We start from the raw sequence: 19,012 nt of genomic DNA, 5'->3' as shown, positions 1-19,012 counted from the left end.
GCTTCTGCTGGGCATGGTTGCATCCATTGGCTCCGCGGGAACTTGAAAAGCTCGATGGTCACTCATGTCATCACACTACATGTGGACGGAGAAGAACTATCACACCTGGAGCTCCCATCTGAAGCAAAGGGCAAAAAGTTGCTGGCAGATTCTGCAGACGGTAGCATTTTGTTGCTCATCGTGAAGGACCTTCAGATGTCACTGTGGAAGCACAAAAGTGAGTCCAGCAGTGACTGGGTTTTTTCTCAAATGATCGACATGGCAGCTTACTTGCCAATTAACAACACTGTGTTGCAGTCAAGGGCAAAGGTAACATTGGAGATTTTTCAAGGGAAAAGCGGTGCTGTGGTGCTCTGGGTTGAGAAGGAAGGTCTTTTTTTGTTCAGCCTCAGTGACGATCAGTGAGGAAGCCTGACAATGAGCGTGTTACAACAAAATACCGCTTGTGCCCATATGAAATAGATTGGGTGTCTTGCCTAGTAGTCACAAAGCTCATAGCTGACGGCTCGGCGTCGCTGGATGTAGGAAGGAAGAAGTTGCAAGGGAGATGGAGGACCTTGATGACGAAAGTATAGAAAAGACGCATTAGCTTTGAGGCAAGGCATGCTGTCAATCTGGTTTGTGGGTGGCATGACAAAGATGATGTCGTTGTTCTTAAGCCATTGTCGGTTCAGTTCAGTCTATTGACGCTGATATGGTATTTAAGTATGTATATGGCAAGTATTTCCTCTGTAGTCTGTATTTTGTTGCATCATAGCTGTTCAACTGTGTTTCCCCCCAGGAATGTGCTAGTAGTTTCCAATGTAGCACTGCCATGCTGTGCTTTTCAGGCAAGGGCATGCAAAATCAAGAAAGAACTACTTGATTTCTTTGTCATACAGTCCTCCATAATTTCTGAATTGCAGCATGGTTGGTGCTAGTACAAGCTGTTACCCCCCCCCCCCCCACACAACACCATATGATTGAGTTGGGCCTATTGATCAAAGCCGTCTTATAGCTTGGTTATAATTCAGGCCCGACCCATTAAAGCAAAGATGTTGGGCTGGACGAAGCAATGCCCATGAATACTAAAAAGTTCCCTTTAAAAAGGGGGGAAGCGGCTTCAGTCTTCCGTCTCTCTCCACCTCTTCCTTGCATCAGCGATCCATTGACACGGGTCTGAGGCGATCCGGCGGCGGCGGCGGCCACAAGACAGACGACGCTCCTCCGGCCAGGTTTCTCTCTTCTTAGGCCTTTTCTCAAGAGTGCATGCATCTCCTACCTAAGGTTGGTGATCAGAGCGCATGATCTCGTTAAAAAGAAAAGATTAGAGCTTGTAAAGTAGACGATTTTGGTTCCTTGTTATGAGCGGCTAAATAACTTGAGGATGGGCTCGGAATCTTGCGATTACTGCTATCCGTAACGAGATGCTCTGTGCAATCTTGAGGCCCAGCCCATTTAAGAATGAGCCCTTTAAGAAAAAACGCTGGGCTAGACCTTCCTTCGAAAACAAAAGACGAATAAAGTGTTTTTTAGAAAAAAAGAATAAGAAAATAATCTGTTTTCGAAGGGGAGATGAGGACAAATTGGTTATAGGCAAAAAAAACCACGTGGTAATTGATCGCCGTGTGTGCTCTTGCGCTCTCATCGGCCCGTCGATTTCCTTGCACGCGCTCAAGGCGATCTCGCCGGCGACGGCGACCTCCCCCGCCCTCTCCTGTCTCCTCCTCCGGCTAGGTATCTCTATTCTCTAGCCCCTGTCCCCCAAAGTGCAGGGCGCACCCATCTTACTAGTTAGGGTTGATGTATTAGATTACTTCGATGAGTCCGCTTTGATTCTTCGTTATATACTTAGTCGTGAAGAACGACTGCTAACGAGCGGCTAGATGAGGTGATTACTGATTGCTTTAGTTTTCTTCCTCTGGCTGCGTAGAGAACTAGAGACCGGTTGAGGGGTCTGCTTGGAAAATTAGGACGGACACTGACAAAACAATGCCAGATGTGTTTTAGGGATTTTGAGTCTTGTGTTTTAGGGATTGACTAACATGATCATGCGTTCTTAGTTCTGACAAGGTGTGGTTTTGTGAAATGTTTAAGACCAAGTGTGACTTCTTTACTAGTTGAAGTACAGATTCGTTTAAATAGTCTGTCTGTAATGTTGCAATATTGGGATGAATCCAAATTCGTTGTTCGACTATGCTGCCAAATTTTCTATGTTTCTTTCTATTGCTTACAGTACATCTAAGAGAATAATTGCCTTTCAATTTGAAGGGAAAATAAGTAAATCAGTTGTCTGAACTTTGAGTTCATTTGGATCATGGATGATGGCGTGATGCTGCAGCTTTCGGTGGATATGATCGACAGGATCCTGTCTCACATCACTGATCCTGCCTCCCTAGCACGCCTTGCTTCGACCTGCAAGTTTTGGCGTAACATCATAAAAGGCAGAACCTTTCTTGATTGCCTCAGGAAGTGCCGCCATGACCATGGTTTTACCCCATCCTTGCTCCTTGGTTTCTTCTACCAGGACAGCAGTGAATCTCGCAAGAGCAAGTGGCGCAGTTTGGCACCGAGCTTCATGCCCATGGTCTGAATTGTCACAATCCATTGGCAGCAAAGTTGGATGCAGTGCCCTCGCACCAGCTAAACTTTGTACTTTCATTTGAGGTCTCGGTGCCGAGCTCAACTCCTACGAGCCCATTGCATCTTAAGACGGCTTCTTGGCCCTCCGTCACCACCAAACAGGCACTAATGGTCAAGCCCGGTCAGACAAGTTTTGTGCCTGCAATCCTCTCACGGGTGAAATCTTCCACATTCCTCGGACTCCAGTTGCTGCATCACCATCACCTGACATCTATACCTTACTTATCACTGAGGATATCGACCATAGCAAGTTAGTATCCCAGTCCTTCCGGCTGGTTGCCATTTGGATCATACGAAGAATGCTCATGATTGTGTTCTACTGCTCAAAGGCCAAATGTTGGATGTGGATTCATGACAGTCCTGAGCTAATACCTGACCTCTATGTGGTGCCATCCCCTGCTGCCGCTTCTCATGGTGCCATCCATTTTCTTTGTAGCAACTCGACTAACTGGACGCACATACAAAGCTGTCCTATCTGGAGCTCCGGCTTGATGCTAAACGCAGCAAGGCACCATTGTTAGGAAATTCTGCGGATGGGAGCTTTCTGTTACTCTTATTGAAGGGCGCACAGATGTCACTCTGGAAGCATGGTAGCAACACCAGCAGTTGGGTCCTTTCTGAAACAATCAACCTGGCAAGTTCCTTGCCGCGGAGGGTGCTCCAGATGCACGCTAGAGAAAAGATCAAGTTGGAGATGTTTCTTGGGAAGAGTGGTGCGGTGGTGCTTTGGGTTGATGGAGAAGGTCTCTTTCTGTTCAGCCTGAGCGATGGGTCGATCAGGAAGATTGGCAATAAGCGTGCCACAAAAAAGCATAGCTTATGTCCATACGAGATCGACTGGGTGTCCTGCCTCTCAATGATGAACCTCATTGTCGATGACTCCTTGCTGCTTGACGCTGGAAGGAAAATAATTCAAAAGAGATGGAGGAAAATGGTGGCAAGGCATATGAAAAAGAATAAAAAGCATCTTGATGGCGAGGCATAGCTTCTGCTTGGTCCGTTGATAGCAGGAAAACCATGAAGTTCACACTATCGCTTTATTATTGTCATGAGTGCGAATCTAATACCATATTGCAATAACATTCACTTTGGAACCTTTTCACTTTTCACTGTGGTGTCATTTTAAATCCTAAGAGCTTTCTGTTGTGCTTAGTCTAATCAATCTGTTCCCTTTGCTTCTGAGCTGTTCCTACATTTTTATAGGATTAATTGATGCAGGTATTGTTTGTGGCATTCCCATATCAACCGCCTGGTTATCCTGTCATCGTTAGCCCATATCATCCTGAGTGCCAACTGGTTGTCTGGTCATGAGATTGGACGAGATTTTTCTCAAGAATGTGCATTGGATAGTTGATGCCAATGCAAATATTCATAATACATCTTTTTTCTTTTGTTTTCATGCTAGTTAATAACAGAATTATAGCATGCTGGTTCAACCCATTCAGTTTCTTTGATACACCTTCAGAATTTCAGAACTACTCGCTAGCCCCATGCCAACTAAGCAAAGATTTTGTTCGGCTTAAAACCAATTGGCAAAATAGCCGTTTTAGTCCCTTAACTTTGATCCGAGGGTTAAGTTCATCCCTCAACTTTCAAATTGGCTAACACAGTCACTCGATTTTCGTTTTTGAGTTAAACTCATCCTTATGCTGATATTATGCTCCATAATAATATGAGATTTATGCAAAAGGTTCTCTTTGCTCTTGATTCCTTCCCCTTCTAAATTCATTTTAGGGGCTGAACATCACAAGTGTTTAATTTGCAACATAAAATTTTATTTATCCATGCATTGTATTGTATTGCGGACACATGGAGAGTAAAATTAAAGCTACTTTTTGCATAACTACGTACCACATATAAAATGTTGTGGAAATTTGAGCGAAGTGATACAAATCGTGGAAATTGAGGAGGGGCAAAAGAAACCAAAGGTAAAAAGAACTCTTTTTACATTTATCTCATGTTATTATGGAGCATAATATCAACATAAGGATGTGTTTAACCTTAAAATAAAAGTTGATACAAGTTGAGGAACTATATTATTAGCCAATTTAAAAGTTGAGGGACGAACTTGACGATTGGGATAAATTTAAAGGATCAAAATATCTATTTTGCCAAACCAAAGTTTAAGCTTGTTCAGTTAACTTGTATGTTGCACCCAAACTCACTCCAGAGTCCAGAGTGCTCCTCTAAGGCATTGTGTACTCGAATGTAGAAAAAGGAGATAGATTAGATGTGTGTATAGTAAAGTGAGAATATATGCAAGGCACCAATAATTTAATTGATGTTATTTTTCTGCAATTTGATTGCCACTATTCCTATTCTGCTTTTGAGAGTTTTTTAGATGCTTTTTAAATTCGGAGAGATTTTTAGCTCGACGGAGGTACCATTTCCTTCCGATCAGGGCCCTGCAAACTTAAAAGCCAAAGGAAAGCTCAAAAGGTTTTGTCGGCTCGACCCTAGCGAGTAGCGACCAACACGACCCACCAAAAGCCCCTCGACCAGTCGACCCGACTCGACCGGACCAACCAAACCCTCCACCGTCCCCTCGCATCCCGACTCGTTCGCCGCCGGCGGCAGGAGCAGCAGCAGCCATGGCGCCGGTCGATCCCCACTCCTACACCGACGGCGCGCACCCGGTGGTGTCGCACGCCGCGCTCGCCTTCTACCTCGACTTCGCCGCCTCCACCATCCACGCCTCTGCGCTGCTCACCCTCTCCGCGCCGCACTCCGGCGACCTCCTCCTCGACACCCGCGCCCTCGCCGTCCACTCCGCCTCCACCGCCGCCGACCCGCCGGAGCCCATCCCCTTCTCCCTCGCCGCGGCCCCCGACCCCGTCCTCGGCTCGGCGCTGACCCTCACCCTGCCCCCCGACACCACCTCCTTCCGGCTCACCTTCTCCACGTCCCCCGCCGCCTCCGCGCTGCAGTGGCTGGCCCCGCCGCAGACCGCCTCCGGGCATCCCTTCGTCTTCTCGCAGTGCCAGTCCATCCACGCCCGCTCCATCTTCCCCTGCCACGACACCCCCGCCGCGCGCATCACCTTCTCGCTCCTCCTCAACGTCCCCTCGCAGCTCTCCGCCGTCGCCGCCGCTCACCACGTCGCCCGCCGGGACCCGCTGCCATCCGACGACCGCGGTGCGTGCGACGACGAGCTGTGGTGCGCACCCGGCCGCATCGTCGAGGAGTTCCAGATGGAGCAGTCCGTGCCGCCCTACCTCTTCGCATTCGCCGCCGGTGGAATCGGGTTCAGGGACCTCGGCCCGAGGACGCGGGTGTACGCGGAGGGAGGGGACAAGGTGCTGGACGAGGCGGCGAGGGAGTTCGCCGGGGTGGAGGAGATGGTGAAGGTCGGGGAGTCGCTGTTTGGACCCTATGAATGGGAGAGGTTCGATCTGCTCGTTCTGCCTCCGAGCTTCCCTTATGGAGGCATGGAGAACCCCAGGATGGTGTTCCTCACTCCGACAGTGATCAAGGGAGACGCTGCAGGGGCTCAGGTTGTGGCGCATGAGCTCGCGCATAGCTGGACTGGCAATCTGATTACTAACAAGACCAATGAAGATTTCTGGCTAAATGAGGTGACTGAATTCTCATTGTTTTTGATGTTGTCGCTGTCACCTTTCTGCTACAAATAGTGTTTTCCCTAATTTGGTGTAGGCTGTCCATTATTAGGTGGAAAATCTGACCTTGCTAGTAGCTAACGCCCAGTTTGGTTCCACATAGCTGAACTTTAGCCCCGTCACTTCCAAAAAAATCTTGCCATTTAGGAGTATTAAATAAATCTGTTTACAGTTTTTTTTGCACAAATGGGTGCTAATTTGCGAGATGAATTTAATGAGCCTAATTAATCTATGTTTGCAACAGTGATGCTACAGTAACCATCCGCTAATCATAGATTATATACATCATTAGATTCGTCTACGAATTAGCTCAGGGGTTCTGCAATTAGTTTTGTAATTAGATTTTATTTAATACTTCTAAATAACAAGATTCTCTTTGATATGACAGTGCTAAAGTTTAGCCCTCCGGAACCAAACCCCTCCTAAGTCTTCTGTGGTCTAGAATGGATCGAACTGTACAATCCTGGTTTAGATCAGGAGAATTTTGCTCTAGAAGAACCATGTTTCGGTACAATAAAAATGGGAAGATATATACTATGGTTTTACATCTTCTGCTAGATTGGTTCCGATCCGGTCATGGTCAGGGTCAATGTCATATACCATGACCATGACCCTGATATCATCTAAATATCTAATCATTTAAGGCTTCAACATTTTCTCTGACTTGTGTGTGAAATGTTAAGTCTTTTTCCTCTAGTTAAGGTAGGAGCTGCTAGAGAGCATACTTAGTTTGACATGTCACAAATCATTGAAGATGGGGTTGGTCGTGCCTAAGCTTGACAACTACATGTCGATATTTTATACTTAATTTTGACATGTCAGAGTCTTATATCGTTGTTGCTGCATATAGGGATTCACAACATATGCTGAGAGGAGGATTGTTGAGGTGGTGCAAGGGGAGGAGCGGGCAGCATTAAACATGGGAATTGGATGGAGGGGTTTGAACAGAATGATGGAGAGGTTTAAGGATAACATGGAGTTCACCAAATTGAAGCCGAAGATGGCAGGGATTGACCCTGATGATGTGTACTCTGAAGTGCCCTACGAGAAAGGCTTCCAGTTCCTTTGGCGCATCGAGCGTCAGGTGGGTGGGAGTATGGGGCATTGCTACTGCTTCACTCTACAAAACAAATGTTCATTCACTAAAATCATTGCAATGTTTGATTATTATCTAATTTGTCTTGTCCTCTGCTTGTTGATTGTGCTAGATTGGCCGGCCTGCTTTTGACGAGTTCTTAAAGAAGTACATTGCCACGTTCAAGTTTCAATCAATAGACACAGAGACATTTCTTGAATTCCTGAAAAAGAATGTACCTGGGATAGAAAACCAAATTGACCTTCAACTTTGGGTTGAGGGGACCGGTATTCCTCCTGATGCCATGGAACCAGATTCAGCTACTTACAAAAAGATCTGCGCCTTAGCTGCAGAATTCAAGTCAGGAAAACTTCCAAGCGAAGATGAGGTGGCAGATTGGAGTGGGCAAGAATGGGAGCTTTACTTGGAAAATCTACCCACAGATGTTGAAGCATCACAGGTTGGATTCTTACTGAAGCCATCTCTCATTTATTAGTATGTTTGAAAGCTACCCTGCTGCTTGTGATGATTCTATCGAGAATGTGGCGATTGCCATAGTACTGTTATGTCTTTAGCATTTCAGTCCTGTCATAAATTTTTTAGCACTGCAGAATGTTGAAAAGTGCCTATTCTACTCAATTGGAATCCTGATCTTTTTTATTGCAATCAAGTTATGCAAAACTCCCAAAAATAGAACCCATGTTCTATTGAAAAATCACTATTTAAGTGGAAGGTGCCCTAGAATAGTATTATAGAACATAAATTGAAATGAGCGGCAGAAGCATATAGGTCTATGCCAACTTGCTTGGGACTAAGAGTCTTTGTTGTTCTTGTTGTATTGGCAGAAGCATTTAGCCTCAACCCTCAAGTGAGTTTGTTTAGTTCACTTGGGTACAATACTAGAAATGCGCTGTATTTGTTAGATTATGTGGTTTGTGGCCTTTATCAATCAGGGGGTAGCTGAAAGAAAAAATATCAGTCATATGCAGGAGGTTCTACTTTAGTCCCTTCTCCGTGTAGTACTAATCTGTCGTAGAATATGTGCAGATGAACGCTGAAAATTACATTGTGCTCTCCAGTCTTTGGACTTCTTGAATATTGAGATTGTGTGTGTGTTAAAAAAACATTAGTTTGGAGATTGCATGGCAGAATCCCGTTTAGTCATGAAGAGCCCTCTGTAGTTAGTTTAGTAAGCTGAATATGGCCAGCTCTATAAAAATTGTATTTACATTCAATACTCACTGGAAAGTACTAACTCGCAGCTGCCTTTTCATATCTGTAGCTCATTCAATGCCAGTTTTAATTTAGCTTGTTGACTAATGAAACATACAAAGGAAATGTTCTGCTGTTCAAGGCAGTTAGCTTTCATCTGTAACCTGCTGTCACTATGCATGAAAAGCTTTTGGCTTGCTGTTACATAGCATGTTGTGGACCACATTTTCTCTTTATGACACAATTGTACAACATAATTCTCGAGTAATTTAAAGATCAACTGCTCACATGCCCATATGTTTTTCTGTATGCAGGTTACTGCTCTTGATGAGCGGTACAAGCTATCTGAAAGCCGTGACTACGAGGTCAAAGTGGCATTCCTCCAGCTGGCGATTCCCACCGGGTGCAAGTGCTACTTCAACGAGGTTGAGAAATGCTTGAAGCAGGTGGGAAGGATGAAGTACCTTCGCCCGCTCTACAGCTCACTGGCCAAGTGCTCCAGTGAGGAGAAGATGCTGGCCCAGAGGATCTTCTCGGAGGCTCAAGAATTTTACCACCCAATAGCTCGCAGTGTTGCGGAGGCCATTTTGTCAAAGCATAGCTAAGATAGCTGCTGTTGCTAAGTAAATCCATCGTCCATGGCCTGGTTCATGGTTGGGAGATCTGTTGTTTGCTCAGTCGCTTCTTTTGCATAAAATTATCGCCCATCCAGGAGCTAACTTAGGAAAAACTGGATACCTTGATACTTCATCCTGATAATATGTGGACTCATAACGTATTATTCCCTGAGTACTGTAGCTTCTGGGACTGCCCATGATATTGCAAGTCCACTCAAGCACTCAATTTGTGAATCATGGTAAATGGGTTCATGACGAAGTGATTCCTTTTTCTTTCTTTTTTTGAAGCTAAGTGATTCATTTTGTTCTGGCACACCTTCATTGCGTACATGTGTAAAGTTATCCCAATCTGCTCAAAAAAAAAGGAACTGAACGTTCCAAAAAGATTTCCGTTGCCGGGACTCGAACCCGGGTCTCTCGGGTGAGAGCCGAGTATCCTAACCAGCTAGACTACAACGGATACGCATTTAGCCAATATTAATTGAACGTTATGATACACAAAACACAGCTCCATTTGACTTTCGTCTGGGGCGAGAGCATTCCCAACTCGGTAGACGGTCCTTTGTCCATGCACAGCTGATTGGGTTGCTCTGTGCATTGCCCGCGCTGATCCAAACGTTTTCGTCGCAGGTCAACGTCAACCCCGCGCCTGGACGGAGAAAGGTACGGCGAGAATGGAGGGCCCGGCCCCTAGCTTCACGTACAACCACATCAAGAAATAGACCAACTCTAAAGATGGCAGGTTTGGCTCCGAGCTAGCTGCGTCGACCTCTTTTATGACCATACACGTCATGAACCGAAAAGCCCACTAGAGTTAGCACATATATATAAATCTTCCAAGCCACACGCCATTGTTGACGCCATTTTCTGTCCAAGGAAGCTCTGCTTGGGAACCAAGGTCCAGGTAACCTGCCATTCTCTTGTATATTGATCCATGTCTCCATTCGAATTCACATTCTCCATCGTCTGCAAGTGCAGCTCGGCGTTGAGAGGAGGCGCTATGGGGGGTGGGAAGGACAGTCATGACCCCTCAGGCGCGGACAAGGGGTACCACGGAGGGTACCCAGCTGGATACGGCCAATACCCCGCCGGTTACCCTGCTCCGCCAGGCGTGTATCCTCCCGGTCAAGGGTATCCGGTCCTGCCCGGGGGCTACCCTCAACCTGGCGGATACCCGCCGTCAAATGGCGCGTACCCTCCGGGAGCGTATCCTCCGAGCGGGTATCCCCATCAACCTACCTTCCCACCAGCCGGTTACCCTGGTCATGGTCCAGCAACGCCTGGTATGTCCTCTGCTGTGTTGCGTGTTCACTATCTCATTCTTTTAACTTGGACAGGCTTTGACATTAGTATGGGTAAGTGTCTCGTGATTTGTTTGTATATTTATTATAAAAAACCTCTCACAAGAGTATATTTTAATAACGTGATAAGATACAGATTAATAAAGTGATGCTTGAAAACTTATACTTGTTTTGAAAAAGAAAAAGATCTTATAACTCCAACCATTTTACTCAGGTCATGGTGCTATGTATGGTGGAGGCCACGGTGCAGGGGGCTCTGCAGGGTACGGCGCGGTGATCGCCGGAGGTGCCGCGGCGGCAGCGGCAGCCTATGGAGCTCACAAGATGTCCCACGGCCACGGAGGCGTCCACGGGATGTACGGCCACCACGGCAAGTTCAAGCACGGCAAGTTTGGCAAGCACAAGAAGATGTTCGGTAAGCACAAGAAGATGTTTGGGCGCAAGTGGAAGTGAAAACGCCTTGAGATTTTTGGACCGGCAAATATTAAAGTTCGACACTATATATGTTATTTTGAATACGGGAAGTGGCCCCTCTAATCATTATGCATGCATTAGTGGTTAGTGTATTGGAAGTACTGCTGCATGTAAGCATTTTTCTCTTTTGGTGTTGGATCTCATTTCAAGCAGCAAAAGCGCCGAATGATCTAGGGTCATTCTAGTCTGTTTCACATTTTTGCTAGAAGGAAACCTCGAAGTTTCAGAAATGAGAAATACAAGTTTGGCCAAGCAACCATACATTCGTCTAGATGATCAAAGATGAATCCAATTATCAAAAAAGAAAAGGATGAACTTGCTTTGTTTTTTCTATGGCCTACGGATAACTATATCAAATTCATGCTAACATTATTCAGGTGCATTGCGCGAATATACATGAACCTGTCCTTGCAAATACGCTCCATTGCAAGGCCTCGAGTCGAATGGCTGGTAGGCGTAGCGGCGAGCAGTCCACGTTCCGCCGTCCAGTAGCGTGAGATCAAACCCATCATCTCTTCTGCCCTCTATCGAGCCATACGAGCTGAAGCTTGTGGTCACCTTCTGGAGCCCTGCAGCGCCTGTGACCATGAATTGCAGAAACCCAAGCTCACAGCGAGTTCCTCTCAACCCTCGGAGCTCTATTTCTTGGAGGTGAGCCAAGGGTATGTCACGCCATCTCCAGCGGTCTAGATCATAGCATGAGAAGAAATGACACGTGTCCGGATCGGCGTGGCCGGCGTGATACTCCTGCAGAATGTAAATGCAGACAGATGCGTTGTTATTTAGTGTAAATTAAGAGGTGAGGGCATTTCTCTTCATATGCTGTTCTTCAGTTAAATGGGTACATCCTAAACTAAAACTAAAGTTAAATGGAACTATGTAAGTAAGAAAACATAATCTGGTACTCACCCTCTTCAGGAAGCAATCCAAGTGTACTCTTAGGGATCTGAGACTGATGAATTGTGCGAGGAGGCTTGCAAATCCAGTTCCAAAGGCATGCCACGAGAACCGAGGAGAGACATGAACTGTCAAACATTTGACATGAGGAAGCAGCGGTATTGTGCCTTCTATCAGACCGAGCCCTTTGTCCTGATCAGGTTAGTTTCAAAGGAAGCAGACATTCAGGGCAACTGATCAGAAACATGCCTGCATCGTTTCTTATTTTGAGGTCATTTTGCCGAGAGGATAAACAAACTAAGTTACCTTTGGAACATGAAGAATGACGTCAAGGGATGTGGCTGAGCTACAGTGTTCTAGGAGGAGCGCGCTGACATCATTTGCGGTCTCCTCTCTGCCTGCGTACGCATGCGAGTACAGGTGAAGATTGAGTCTCCTCACGCTCAGCAAATCGCCCTCAACTTCGAGCTGCAGCGGATGCGTTGTTTGCACGAATCTGAGCTCCTGAAGATTCGGGGTCGAGATCTTTAGCGCCTCATGGCGGCAGTCCTTCACGTGGAGGAACCGGAGGCTAGGACTCCTCAGATCCAACGCCTCCAGAGAGCAAACATTCTCCAGCCACAGCTCGGTGAGCACGCCAGATTCAAGCCGCAGATCTCCCTGAGAACTGAAGCTAAGGTTCTTCAGGCGCAGCCTCTCCACGCTCGGGCAGCTCGCCGGCGACAGGAGGCCGGCGAGGTCCACGCCGCTCCCTACAACGTTTATCCTCTCAAGCGAAAGATCCGCGAGTGACATGTACGCCACGGTCGCCGGGAGCCGGACTCTGGTGCCGCCTAATGCCAGGCGCATGGTCTCCAACTTCGTAGAGCTAGGAAGATCATCAAGGGCTTACCGACGTCGCTGTCATCGTGGTCGCCTTCTTCTTCTGGTTTGGTTGGAGGTAGACGCAAATCGAAGGTGAAAGACCTCACCCCTTGATGCATGGCGTGCCGGATCCACGCTGGCGCGGCTGTGATGGACGCCGGCACAAATGGGCTCAGATCCGGCGCACAGTTCATGATGAAGGAGATGGCCAGGCGCTCGAGCCCGGCGTCGGATCGGGCACGCAGGGCGAGGACGTCACTGACGAAGGCGAGATACCGTGCAGCGCCACGGGCCGACACGAACTCCGGCCAGGAGTCGAAGCGGAGCGCGGCGACGCGGGTCCAGACACCGAGCCACCGCCGCGAGAGCGCGCCCGTGCGCACGACGGCCCTCGCGTCGGCCACCAGCCCGAGTATGCGGGCGAGCACGTCGTCGCCGAGGCTGCTGATCCGATCGTCGTCGGCGCCGACGTGGTCGTCATCACCAGATAGAGATTGGTTCATTTGTTTGTCCTCCGCTGCCTCCATGGCGGCGGTCGACGAGATCATAGGGCTTTCTCAACAACCTGCGCTTCAACAACCTGCACCTCTACAAGTCCAACAGGATGCCCGGCGAGATCATAGGGGTCCTCTCAACAACCTGCACTTCTACAAGTCCAATAGGCAGAGGTCTTCTCGGCGTGAGACGCGGTGATAAGGGGGAGCCCCTCCCATGGGTTAGCTCTGGCGACTAGCCAGGCGAAGCCCACCCGCTCCGGCAGCTCGCCGGAGCTGGCCCTGGCCTCCCCGACTTTCCCCTCCCCAACGTCTTCTTGTCTGCAGCCTCTGATGCACCTCACCAAAATCCAACCACAATCCCATTCCCCAACACAACCAGCCACCAAATCCCCGCCCTCAAATCTAGATGTAGCTCACCAGTTGGGAGTTTGCTCTTGTTGAAGAGTGGAGCTCCGAGGAGGAGGAGATGAGGACCGACCGAGGTCTACTTCGGCATCCATGGACACCTTGGAGGGGGCGCCATTGGTTGCCCCGGCCGAAGTGCTGATGGTCTTAGATATGGAGGCACCACCTCAAGCTGCCTCCCCACAGCCGGATCCAAGATGCAAGGTGCCTTTTAGGCTCCAATCAATCGTGGTTGCTCCAAGTGTCAAGTCTCAAGAAAGGCAGCTATCTGGGAGTTGCTCGGACACGAGGAGCTGGAAGAAGGTGAAGTCGAGATCCAGCCAGCACCATGCTTCGTCCACTTCGTCGCGACTTCCTCGACGGTCGCAGCTCTCTTCCTCCACTGCATTTCTGAACCGCATGCACGGCCGTTGCTTCCGGTGCCTTGCTAGCGACCACAAGGTTGCTGTGTGCCGTGACCCGCCGAAGTGCTTCTATTGCAGCCGCAGCGGGCACTTATTAAAAGACTTGCCCAGCTAGGCGCAAGCTTCAAGCTCGTCGGCCAGCCATGGAAAGATTGCGGTCAAACTTCGTCGACCGCCGCCCGGTCCATGAGCGGCTTCACTTCCTCGACGAGTTCCCGCCTCTTGCTGCACCAACCATGCTGCGTCGGCAAAGCACGCGGCGTCGCTCCCGGTCTCACCGCCATGGCCACAACGGCCGCCGTCGCTCCAGTTCATGACCCGGGGACGGCGGCCTCCAACCAAGCAGCCGCACAGCTTCCGATGATGGTGCGCTGCCCAACGCCCGGGTGGACCACCACGTGCTGGCACCCTCGACTCGACTGTCGAGCACCCGCAGTACCCGCTGCCCTCTCCCGTGACCGACCCGCTGTTAGATTCCATGGACAAGCCCTATCCTTCGCCCGTGTCATGGCTTTCCGAGGACCCTATGCTGCTTGAGCTCTCTCTCTCCTCATATAAGTGCTCGCAACGGCTCTCTCCCTCGGATGTGGCAGTGGCAGTGACCGATGGACGGTCTGAGAGTGAATCTATGCATGATCCAGTGCCCATGGAGCAGTGTGCTGGCGTGATGCTTGTGCTCATGAACCCATGGACAACACGACTGAGGTGGTTCCCACACCGATGAGAAGTGATCGTCGTCAGCGTGCTCAGCCAGAGACCATGACCACACAGTGATCTAGTGCCCGGCTAGCAGCTAGACCATCCTCGGTGCCTACTGCACGAAGGGCAGAACACCGCCTTGCCAAGCTGGACCTGGTTGACCTTGGCGAACCAACTGGTGATGAGGCTATAGCGGCCTACTTGAGGACGCAGAAGAAGCCGCTCACTCCGTCGGTGACTGCGGCAATTGCAGCACTATCTCGTGCACTCAATAGTTCGACCAAGAAGAAGTCGACGGAGGCAGGAAGCACCAGTCTTAGTTCTCTAGTTGACCTCCCTGCCGCTGAGTAATTATCCATTTTTTAAAAGTTTAGCTCGGTTGCTCAAACTATCGTGAGTAATCGCTTATTGTTGTCTCGCTTGGCAATCCTTGCTAAAGCATGAGACTAGTTTCATGTACTTGCTTCCTTCTTATTAATATATAAGCCGGTTTAGCCGGATCTTTCAGAAAGAAAAAAACAAGTCCAATAGGATGCCCTGTGAGATCGTAGAGGTTCTCTCAACAACCTGCACTTCTACAAGTTCAATAGGATGCCCGGCAAGATCATAGGGGTCCTCTTAACAACCTGTGTTCTATCTTAAACCTTTATTGTAATTTATTAACAAATTGTGAATGTTTTTCCTATAAACTAAATAATAAAATATTTTTAATAAATTAAACAATAACTTGGGTAAAGTCTTATTTTCAGGTTGGTCCAGTGACCGCCTCTGCTACTCGTGAAGAAGCCGAATGTCTAGCAGCCTTGGTGGGTTTCTGCAGAACCCTCTCGGTCTACAAAGGTTCTATTTGGCTGGAATCAGACTGCTTGGCTACGGTACAAGCACTCAACGATAGTATCCAAACCCTAATCCACCAGTTGCTTCATCATAGAAGAAGCAAAAGAGATGTTGCGATTATTTCGACACTTCAAAGTCTCAAAGTGCAACCGGAGTGCAAATGGAGTGGCTCAGGAATTAGGACAAATTAGTAGGAGAGAGTTCTTTTCTGGTTTTATTTCTGAAGGTGTTCCGGCCTGTGTGGCGGCGGCTTTAGACCATAATTGTAAATTTCCTCTCTTCATTTAGTATGAGCTCTCTCCGTTCAAAAAAAATAAATTAAACAATAAAAACTGGCATAAATCAAGTTGAACACATGCATCTAGCTCTGGAACCCTTCGGCCCAGCAGCACCGCCAGACCTCAGAGCCTCCGGATCACAAACGCACGCAGAGGGAAGGGTCGCTGACAGGCTCCAGCCCCGTGCCGGCCGCGTCGGCGGCGCAGAACCCGGACGCCGCGGAGTCCCACGGCCCCGGGCAAGAAAACACCAGCGACAGCGACGCGGTGCTGCCGGCTGCCGCTCCCGTTCCCGTCCCGCGGCTGAGGTGCGCGAGCCCGGCTTCCTTCCGCGGCTGAAACGAAATGTAATGGACAGAACACGAACAGAATGTTCCACGCTCTGTTAGTCTGAATCTCTGAATGAGGCATAATCGTGTCCTGAATTTGGGTTTGGACCCTCAAAGACACTGCGCAATTTCAAATCGGAAGCCTGTGCATGCGTGTGATGGTCCAAATGCAGGGGCACTGTAAGATGCGGTCGCAGCCTCGCAGGAGCGATGGGAATGCGCCGCCAGGATGGGGTACGCCCAGGCGGCTACGGCGAGTAGCCGTTCCGGTACGTCTTAGCTCTGCTCTGTGTATTGTTCGAGACTGAGTGAACTAGGGTTATGGAAGGGATGCCATGCTACAAGCTTACACTTGATCTGAATGATCGCCAACCTGTGCAAATTTGCTCCTGCGTCAGGAATCCGAATTGCAGGCATCAGCCTGATCCCCATCGCCATCGGCAATGGAACACAAACTCCAATTCGTGTAGAATTAGAATCGAGTTGAATGAAGCAAAATCATGGGCATGTTAATCCGCTAGGGTACACTGCACTACTGCAGTTCATCTGCAAGGAAGCAAATGATCGTTTCCTGAAACTATCATGATTCCTTCTACGTTATCTATCCTACGTCTGAACAGTATCATGTCCCTACTGACACTGTAACAAAAAACTGGCAACTCCTGTACATTTTTCATTAGTAGATTATATTGCCAGGTACTCCATGACAAGCAAGACACCAGCAGTGGTAGCTGGAGATGCATGTGCTAATTGGTAAAATATACTGTTCAACCAGAGATGCATGTGCACTTGTGCAGCACGAAATTACAGCAGATCCATGCATCCATCTCTCCAAGCAGTGATACGCTCTCAATTCATGGGCACGGCCTCCATTGGTACGACTTATCCTTGCAGGCAGTCCATGTTCCATTTCCAAGCAGCCCTTGCAGAAACTTATCTATCCTGCCCCCTAGTTTGTAGCCCATGCTGAAACTTACAGTCACCTTCTCGAGATCTGTGGCGCTTTCGAGCACGAATCGCAAGAACCGGAGTTCGCAACCGGTTCCTGTCAATCCCCTAAACGCTGCTTCACGAAGCTGGGCTAAAGAGACTTTGTTGGAGATCCAATGGTCCTCATGATCGCAGATGAAAGCTAAGTGCCCAGCATCTTTTGAGTAAATGTCATCCTGTTACGGTTTGGACGTGTATGCATGATTTAGTTTAGTGCAATGAAAAGGAAGGATTATGAACATACATAATATAGTGTCATTTAATTTGCTCACCCTCCTAATCATCCATCCAAACTCCTCGTCCAGCTGCAGACTGAGGTAGCTTAGACTGTTGAATCGTGTGAGGAGGCCTACGACGCCATCCCCAAGGGAATGGCGCTCAGACATAGGATGAACTTTTACAGCCAAAGATGTGACGTTGGGAAGCTGTGGTATCTTATCTTTGATCAAGTCAACCCAACCGTCTAATGTCTGATCAATGGTGAAAAGAAACATGTGCTTGAGCAACCGAGAAAGGGAATGTGTACATACATCATCAGCAATAGATCAAATTCGAACCTTAAAAGTTTTAGAGATTTGGTTGATGATTTAGCCAAATTAAAGAAGTACGCAATCAAATTCAGCTGCACATTAATTATATATATTTACAGAAAAACTGCAAATAAAACTGAAGGAGCTAGTGTGCAACAGTAGTAAATAAAAAGACAATCTCATAGCTGGATGCATACCTTTCTTGGGATGTCAAGATCCACATGAATGCATGAGGCTGAGCTACATCGCTTCAAGAGGCAGATGCCAGTATCGTTAATGTCGCTGTCGTTGTAGAAGGGGTCCAGATGCGTATGGGAGGACAAGCTAATCGCGAGGCGCCGCACGCACGGCAGGTCCCCGTGGATGCCAACCCCCAGATGGTTGTGCGAGAACGTGAGCTCCTTCAGCCCGGAGGCCGACACCACCGTGAGCGCCTCGAGCTCCTTGCAGCTCCAGATTTTGAGATCCTGGAGGTTTGGAGCCCTCAGTTCCAGCGACTTCATGGTCTCCACGCTGTACATCGTCAGCTCCAAGAGCGTGCTGGTCTCGAGCACCAGCTCCTTGGCCCGATCCTGCTCGAATCTGACGGCCGACAAGTGCAGCTTCTGCAGGCTCGGGCAGCACGCCGGCGACAGGAGGCGGCCAAGGAGGTGGCCGCTGTCATCAGCTGCGATCTCTAGGCACCCCAGCGCAAGATCCGTGAGCGATGTGAATACCACCGAGGTAGAAGGGAGCCGGACTCTGGCGGCGCCTAGAAACAGATGCATGGTCTCTAGCTTTGCGGAGCCGGGAAGAACGTCGAGAGCTATCACCGGCTCTTCGCGATGGCCGCCGCCGCCGCCGTCATCTTCTTGGTCGCGGCCCAGCGTCTTCTTCTCGAGCGCACGCACTACAAAGGAGAAAGACCTGACCGCGTGCTGCGCAGCGTACCGGATCCAACCCTCCGCCGCTCGGGCGGACGGCGGCGCGAGGGTCGGCTTGCCCCGCGCATGGCAAACGTGCAGCGAGATCCCCAGCTTCTCGATGCCGGAGCCCGACCGGGCTCGCAGCGCGAGGACGTTGTCGACGAAGGCGGCGAATCGTCGAGCGCCGCGGGGGGGCACGAACCGTGGCCCTGAGTGGAAACGGAGGGCGGGGACGTGCGTCCAGACGCCGCGCCACCGCCGTGAGAGCGCGCCCGTGCGCACCACCTGCCGCGCGTCGCCCACCAGCCGGAGGATGCTCACGATGACATCATCGGGCAAGGTGCTGATGCGATCGACGCCGCCGTCGCCGTGGTCAGCAGCCGGCATAGGCTTTGCTTTCTTCGCCTCGCGGACGTAGTCGCCGGACTCCATATGGCCGGCAGATTGATCGATCGGTTG

At 49.2% G+C, this 19,012-nt stretch overlaps 3 protein-coding genes and 1 non-coding gene across 4 annotated transcripts; 2 read left to right on the top strand and 2 right to left on the bottom strand.

Moving 5' to 3' along the window:
* Positions 1-5,082: 5,082 nt before the first annotated feature.
* On the top strand, positions 5,083-9,402 carry LOC112876402 (leucine aminopeptidase). Its single transcript, XM_025940501.1, has 4 exons — positions 5,083-6,197; positions 7,090-7,323; positions 7,448-7,774; positions 8,841-9,402. The coding sequence occupies exons 1-4, from the start codon at positions 5,214-5,216 to the stop codon at positions 9,129-9,131; spliced, it is 1,836 nt and encodes a 611-aa protein (XP_025796286.1). The 5' UTR covers positions 5,083-5,213; the 3' UTR covers positions 9,132-9,402.
* Positions 9,403-9,530: 128 nt separating this feature from the next.
* On the bottom strand, positions 9,531-9,603 carry TRNAE-CUC. Its single transcript has one exon. It is a non-coding gene; the product is annotated as a tRNA-Glu (tRNA).
* A 390-nt stretch (positions 9,604-9,993) lies between these two features.
* On the top strand, positions 9,994-10,897 carry LOC112873565 (glycine-rich protein A3-like). The gene is made up of 3 exons (XM_025936566.1): positions 9,994-10,047; positions 10,122-10,426; positions 10,659-10,897. The coding sequence occupies exons 2-3, from the start codon at positions 10,144-10,146 to the stop codon at positions 10,895-10,897; spliced, it is 522 nt and encodes a 173-aa protein (XP_025792351.1). The 5' UTR covers positions 9,994-10,047; positions 10,122-10,143.
* Positions 10,898-11,170: 273 nt separating this feature from the next.
* Positions 11,171-13,206, bottom strand: LOC112875720 (putative FBD-associated F-box protein At5g56390). The gene is made up of 4 exons (XM_025939670.1): positions 12,787-13,206; positions 12,122-12,673; positions 11,828-12,007; positions 11,171-11,665 (listed from the first exon to the last, which is right to left on the bottom strand). Exons 1-4 carry the CDS (start codon positions 13,204-13,206, stop codon positions 11,288-11,290), a joined length of 1,530 nt encoding a protein of 509 aa, XP_025795455.1. The 3' UTR covers positions 11,171-11,287.
* Positions 13,207-19,012: the final 5,806 nt, after the last annotated feature.

This window comes from Panicum hallii, chromosome 9 (assembly GCF_002211085.1).
Source record: "Panicum hallii strain FIL2 chromosome 9, PHallii_v3.1, whole genome shotgun sequence".
Taxonomy (NCBI): domain Eukaryota; kingdom Viridiplantae; phylum Streptophyta; class Magnoliopsida; order Poales; family Poaceae; genus Panicum; species Panicum hallii.
This window is presented reverse-complemented; position numbering and strand designations above follow the sequence as displayed.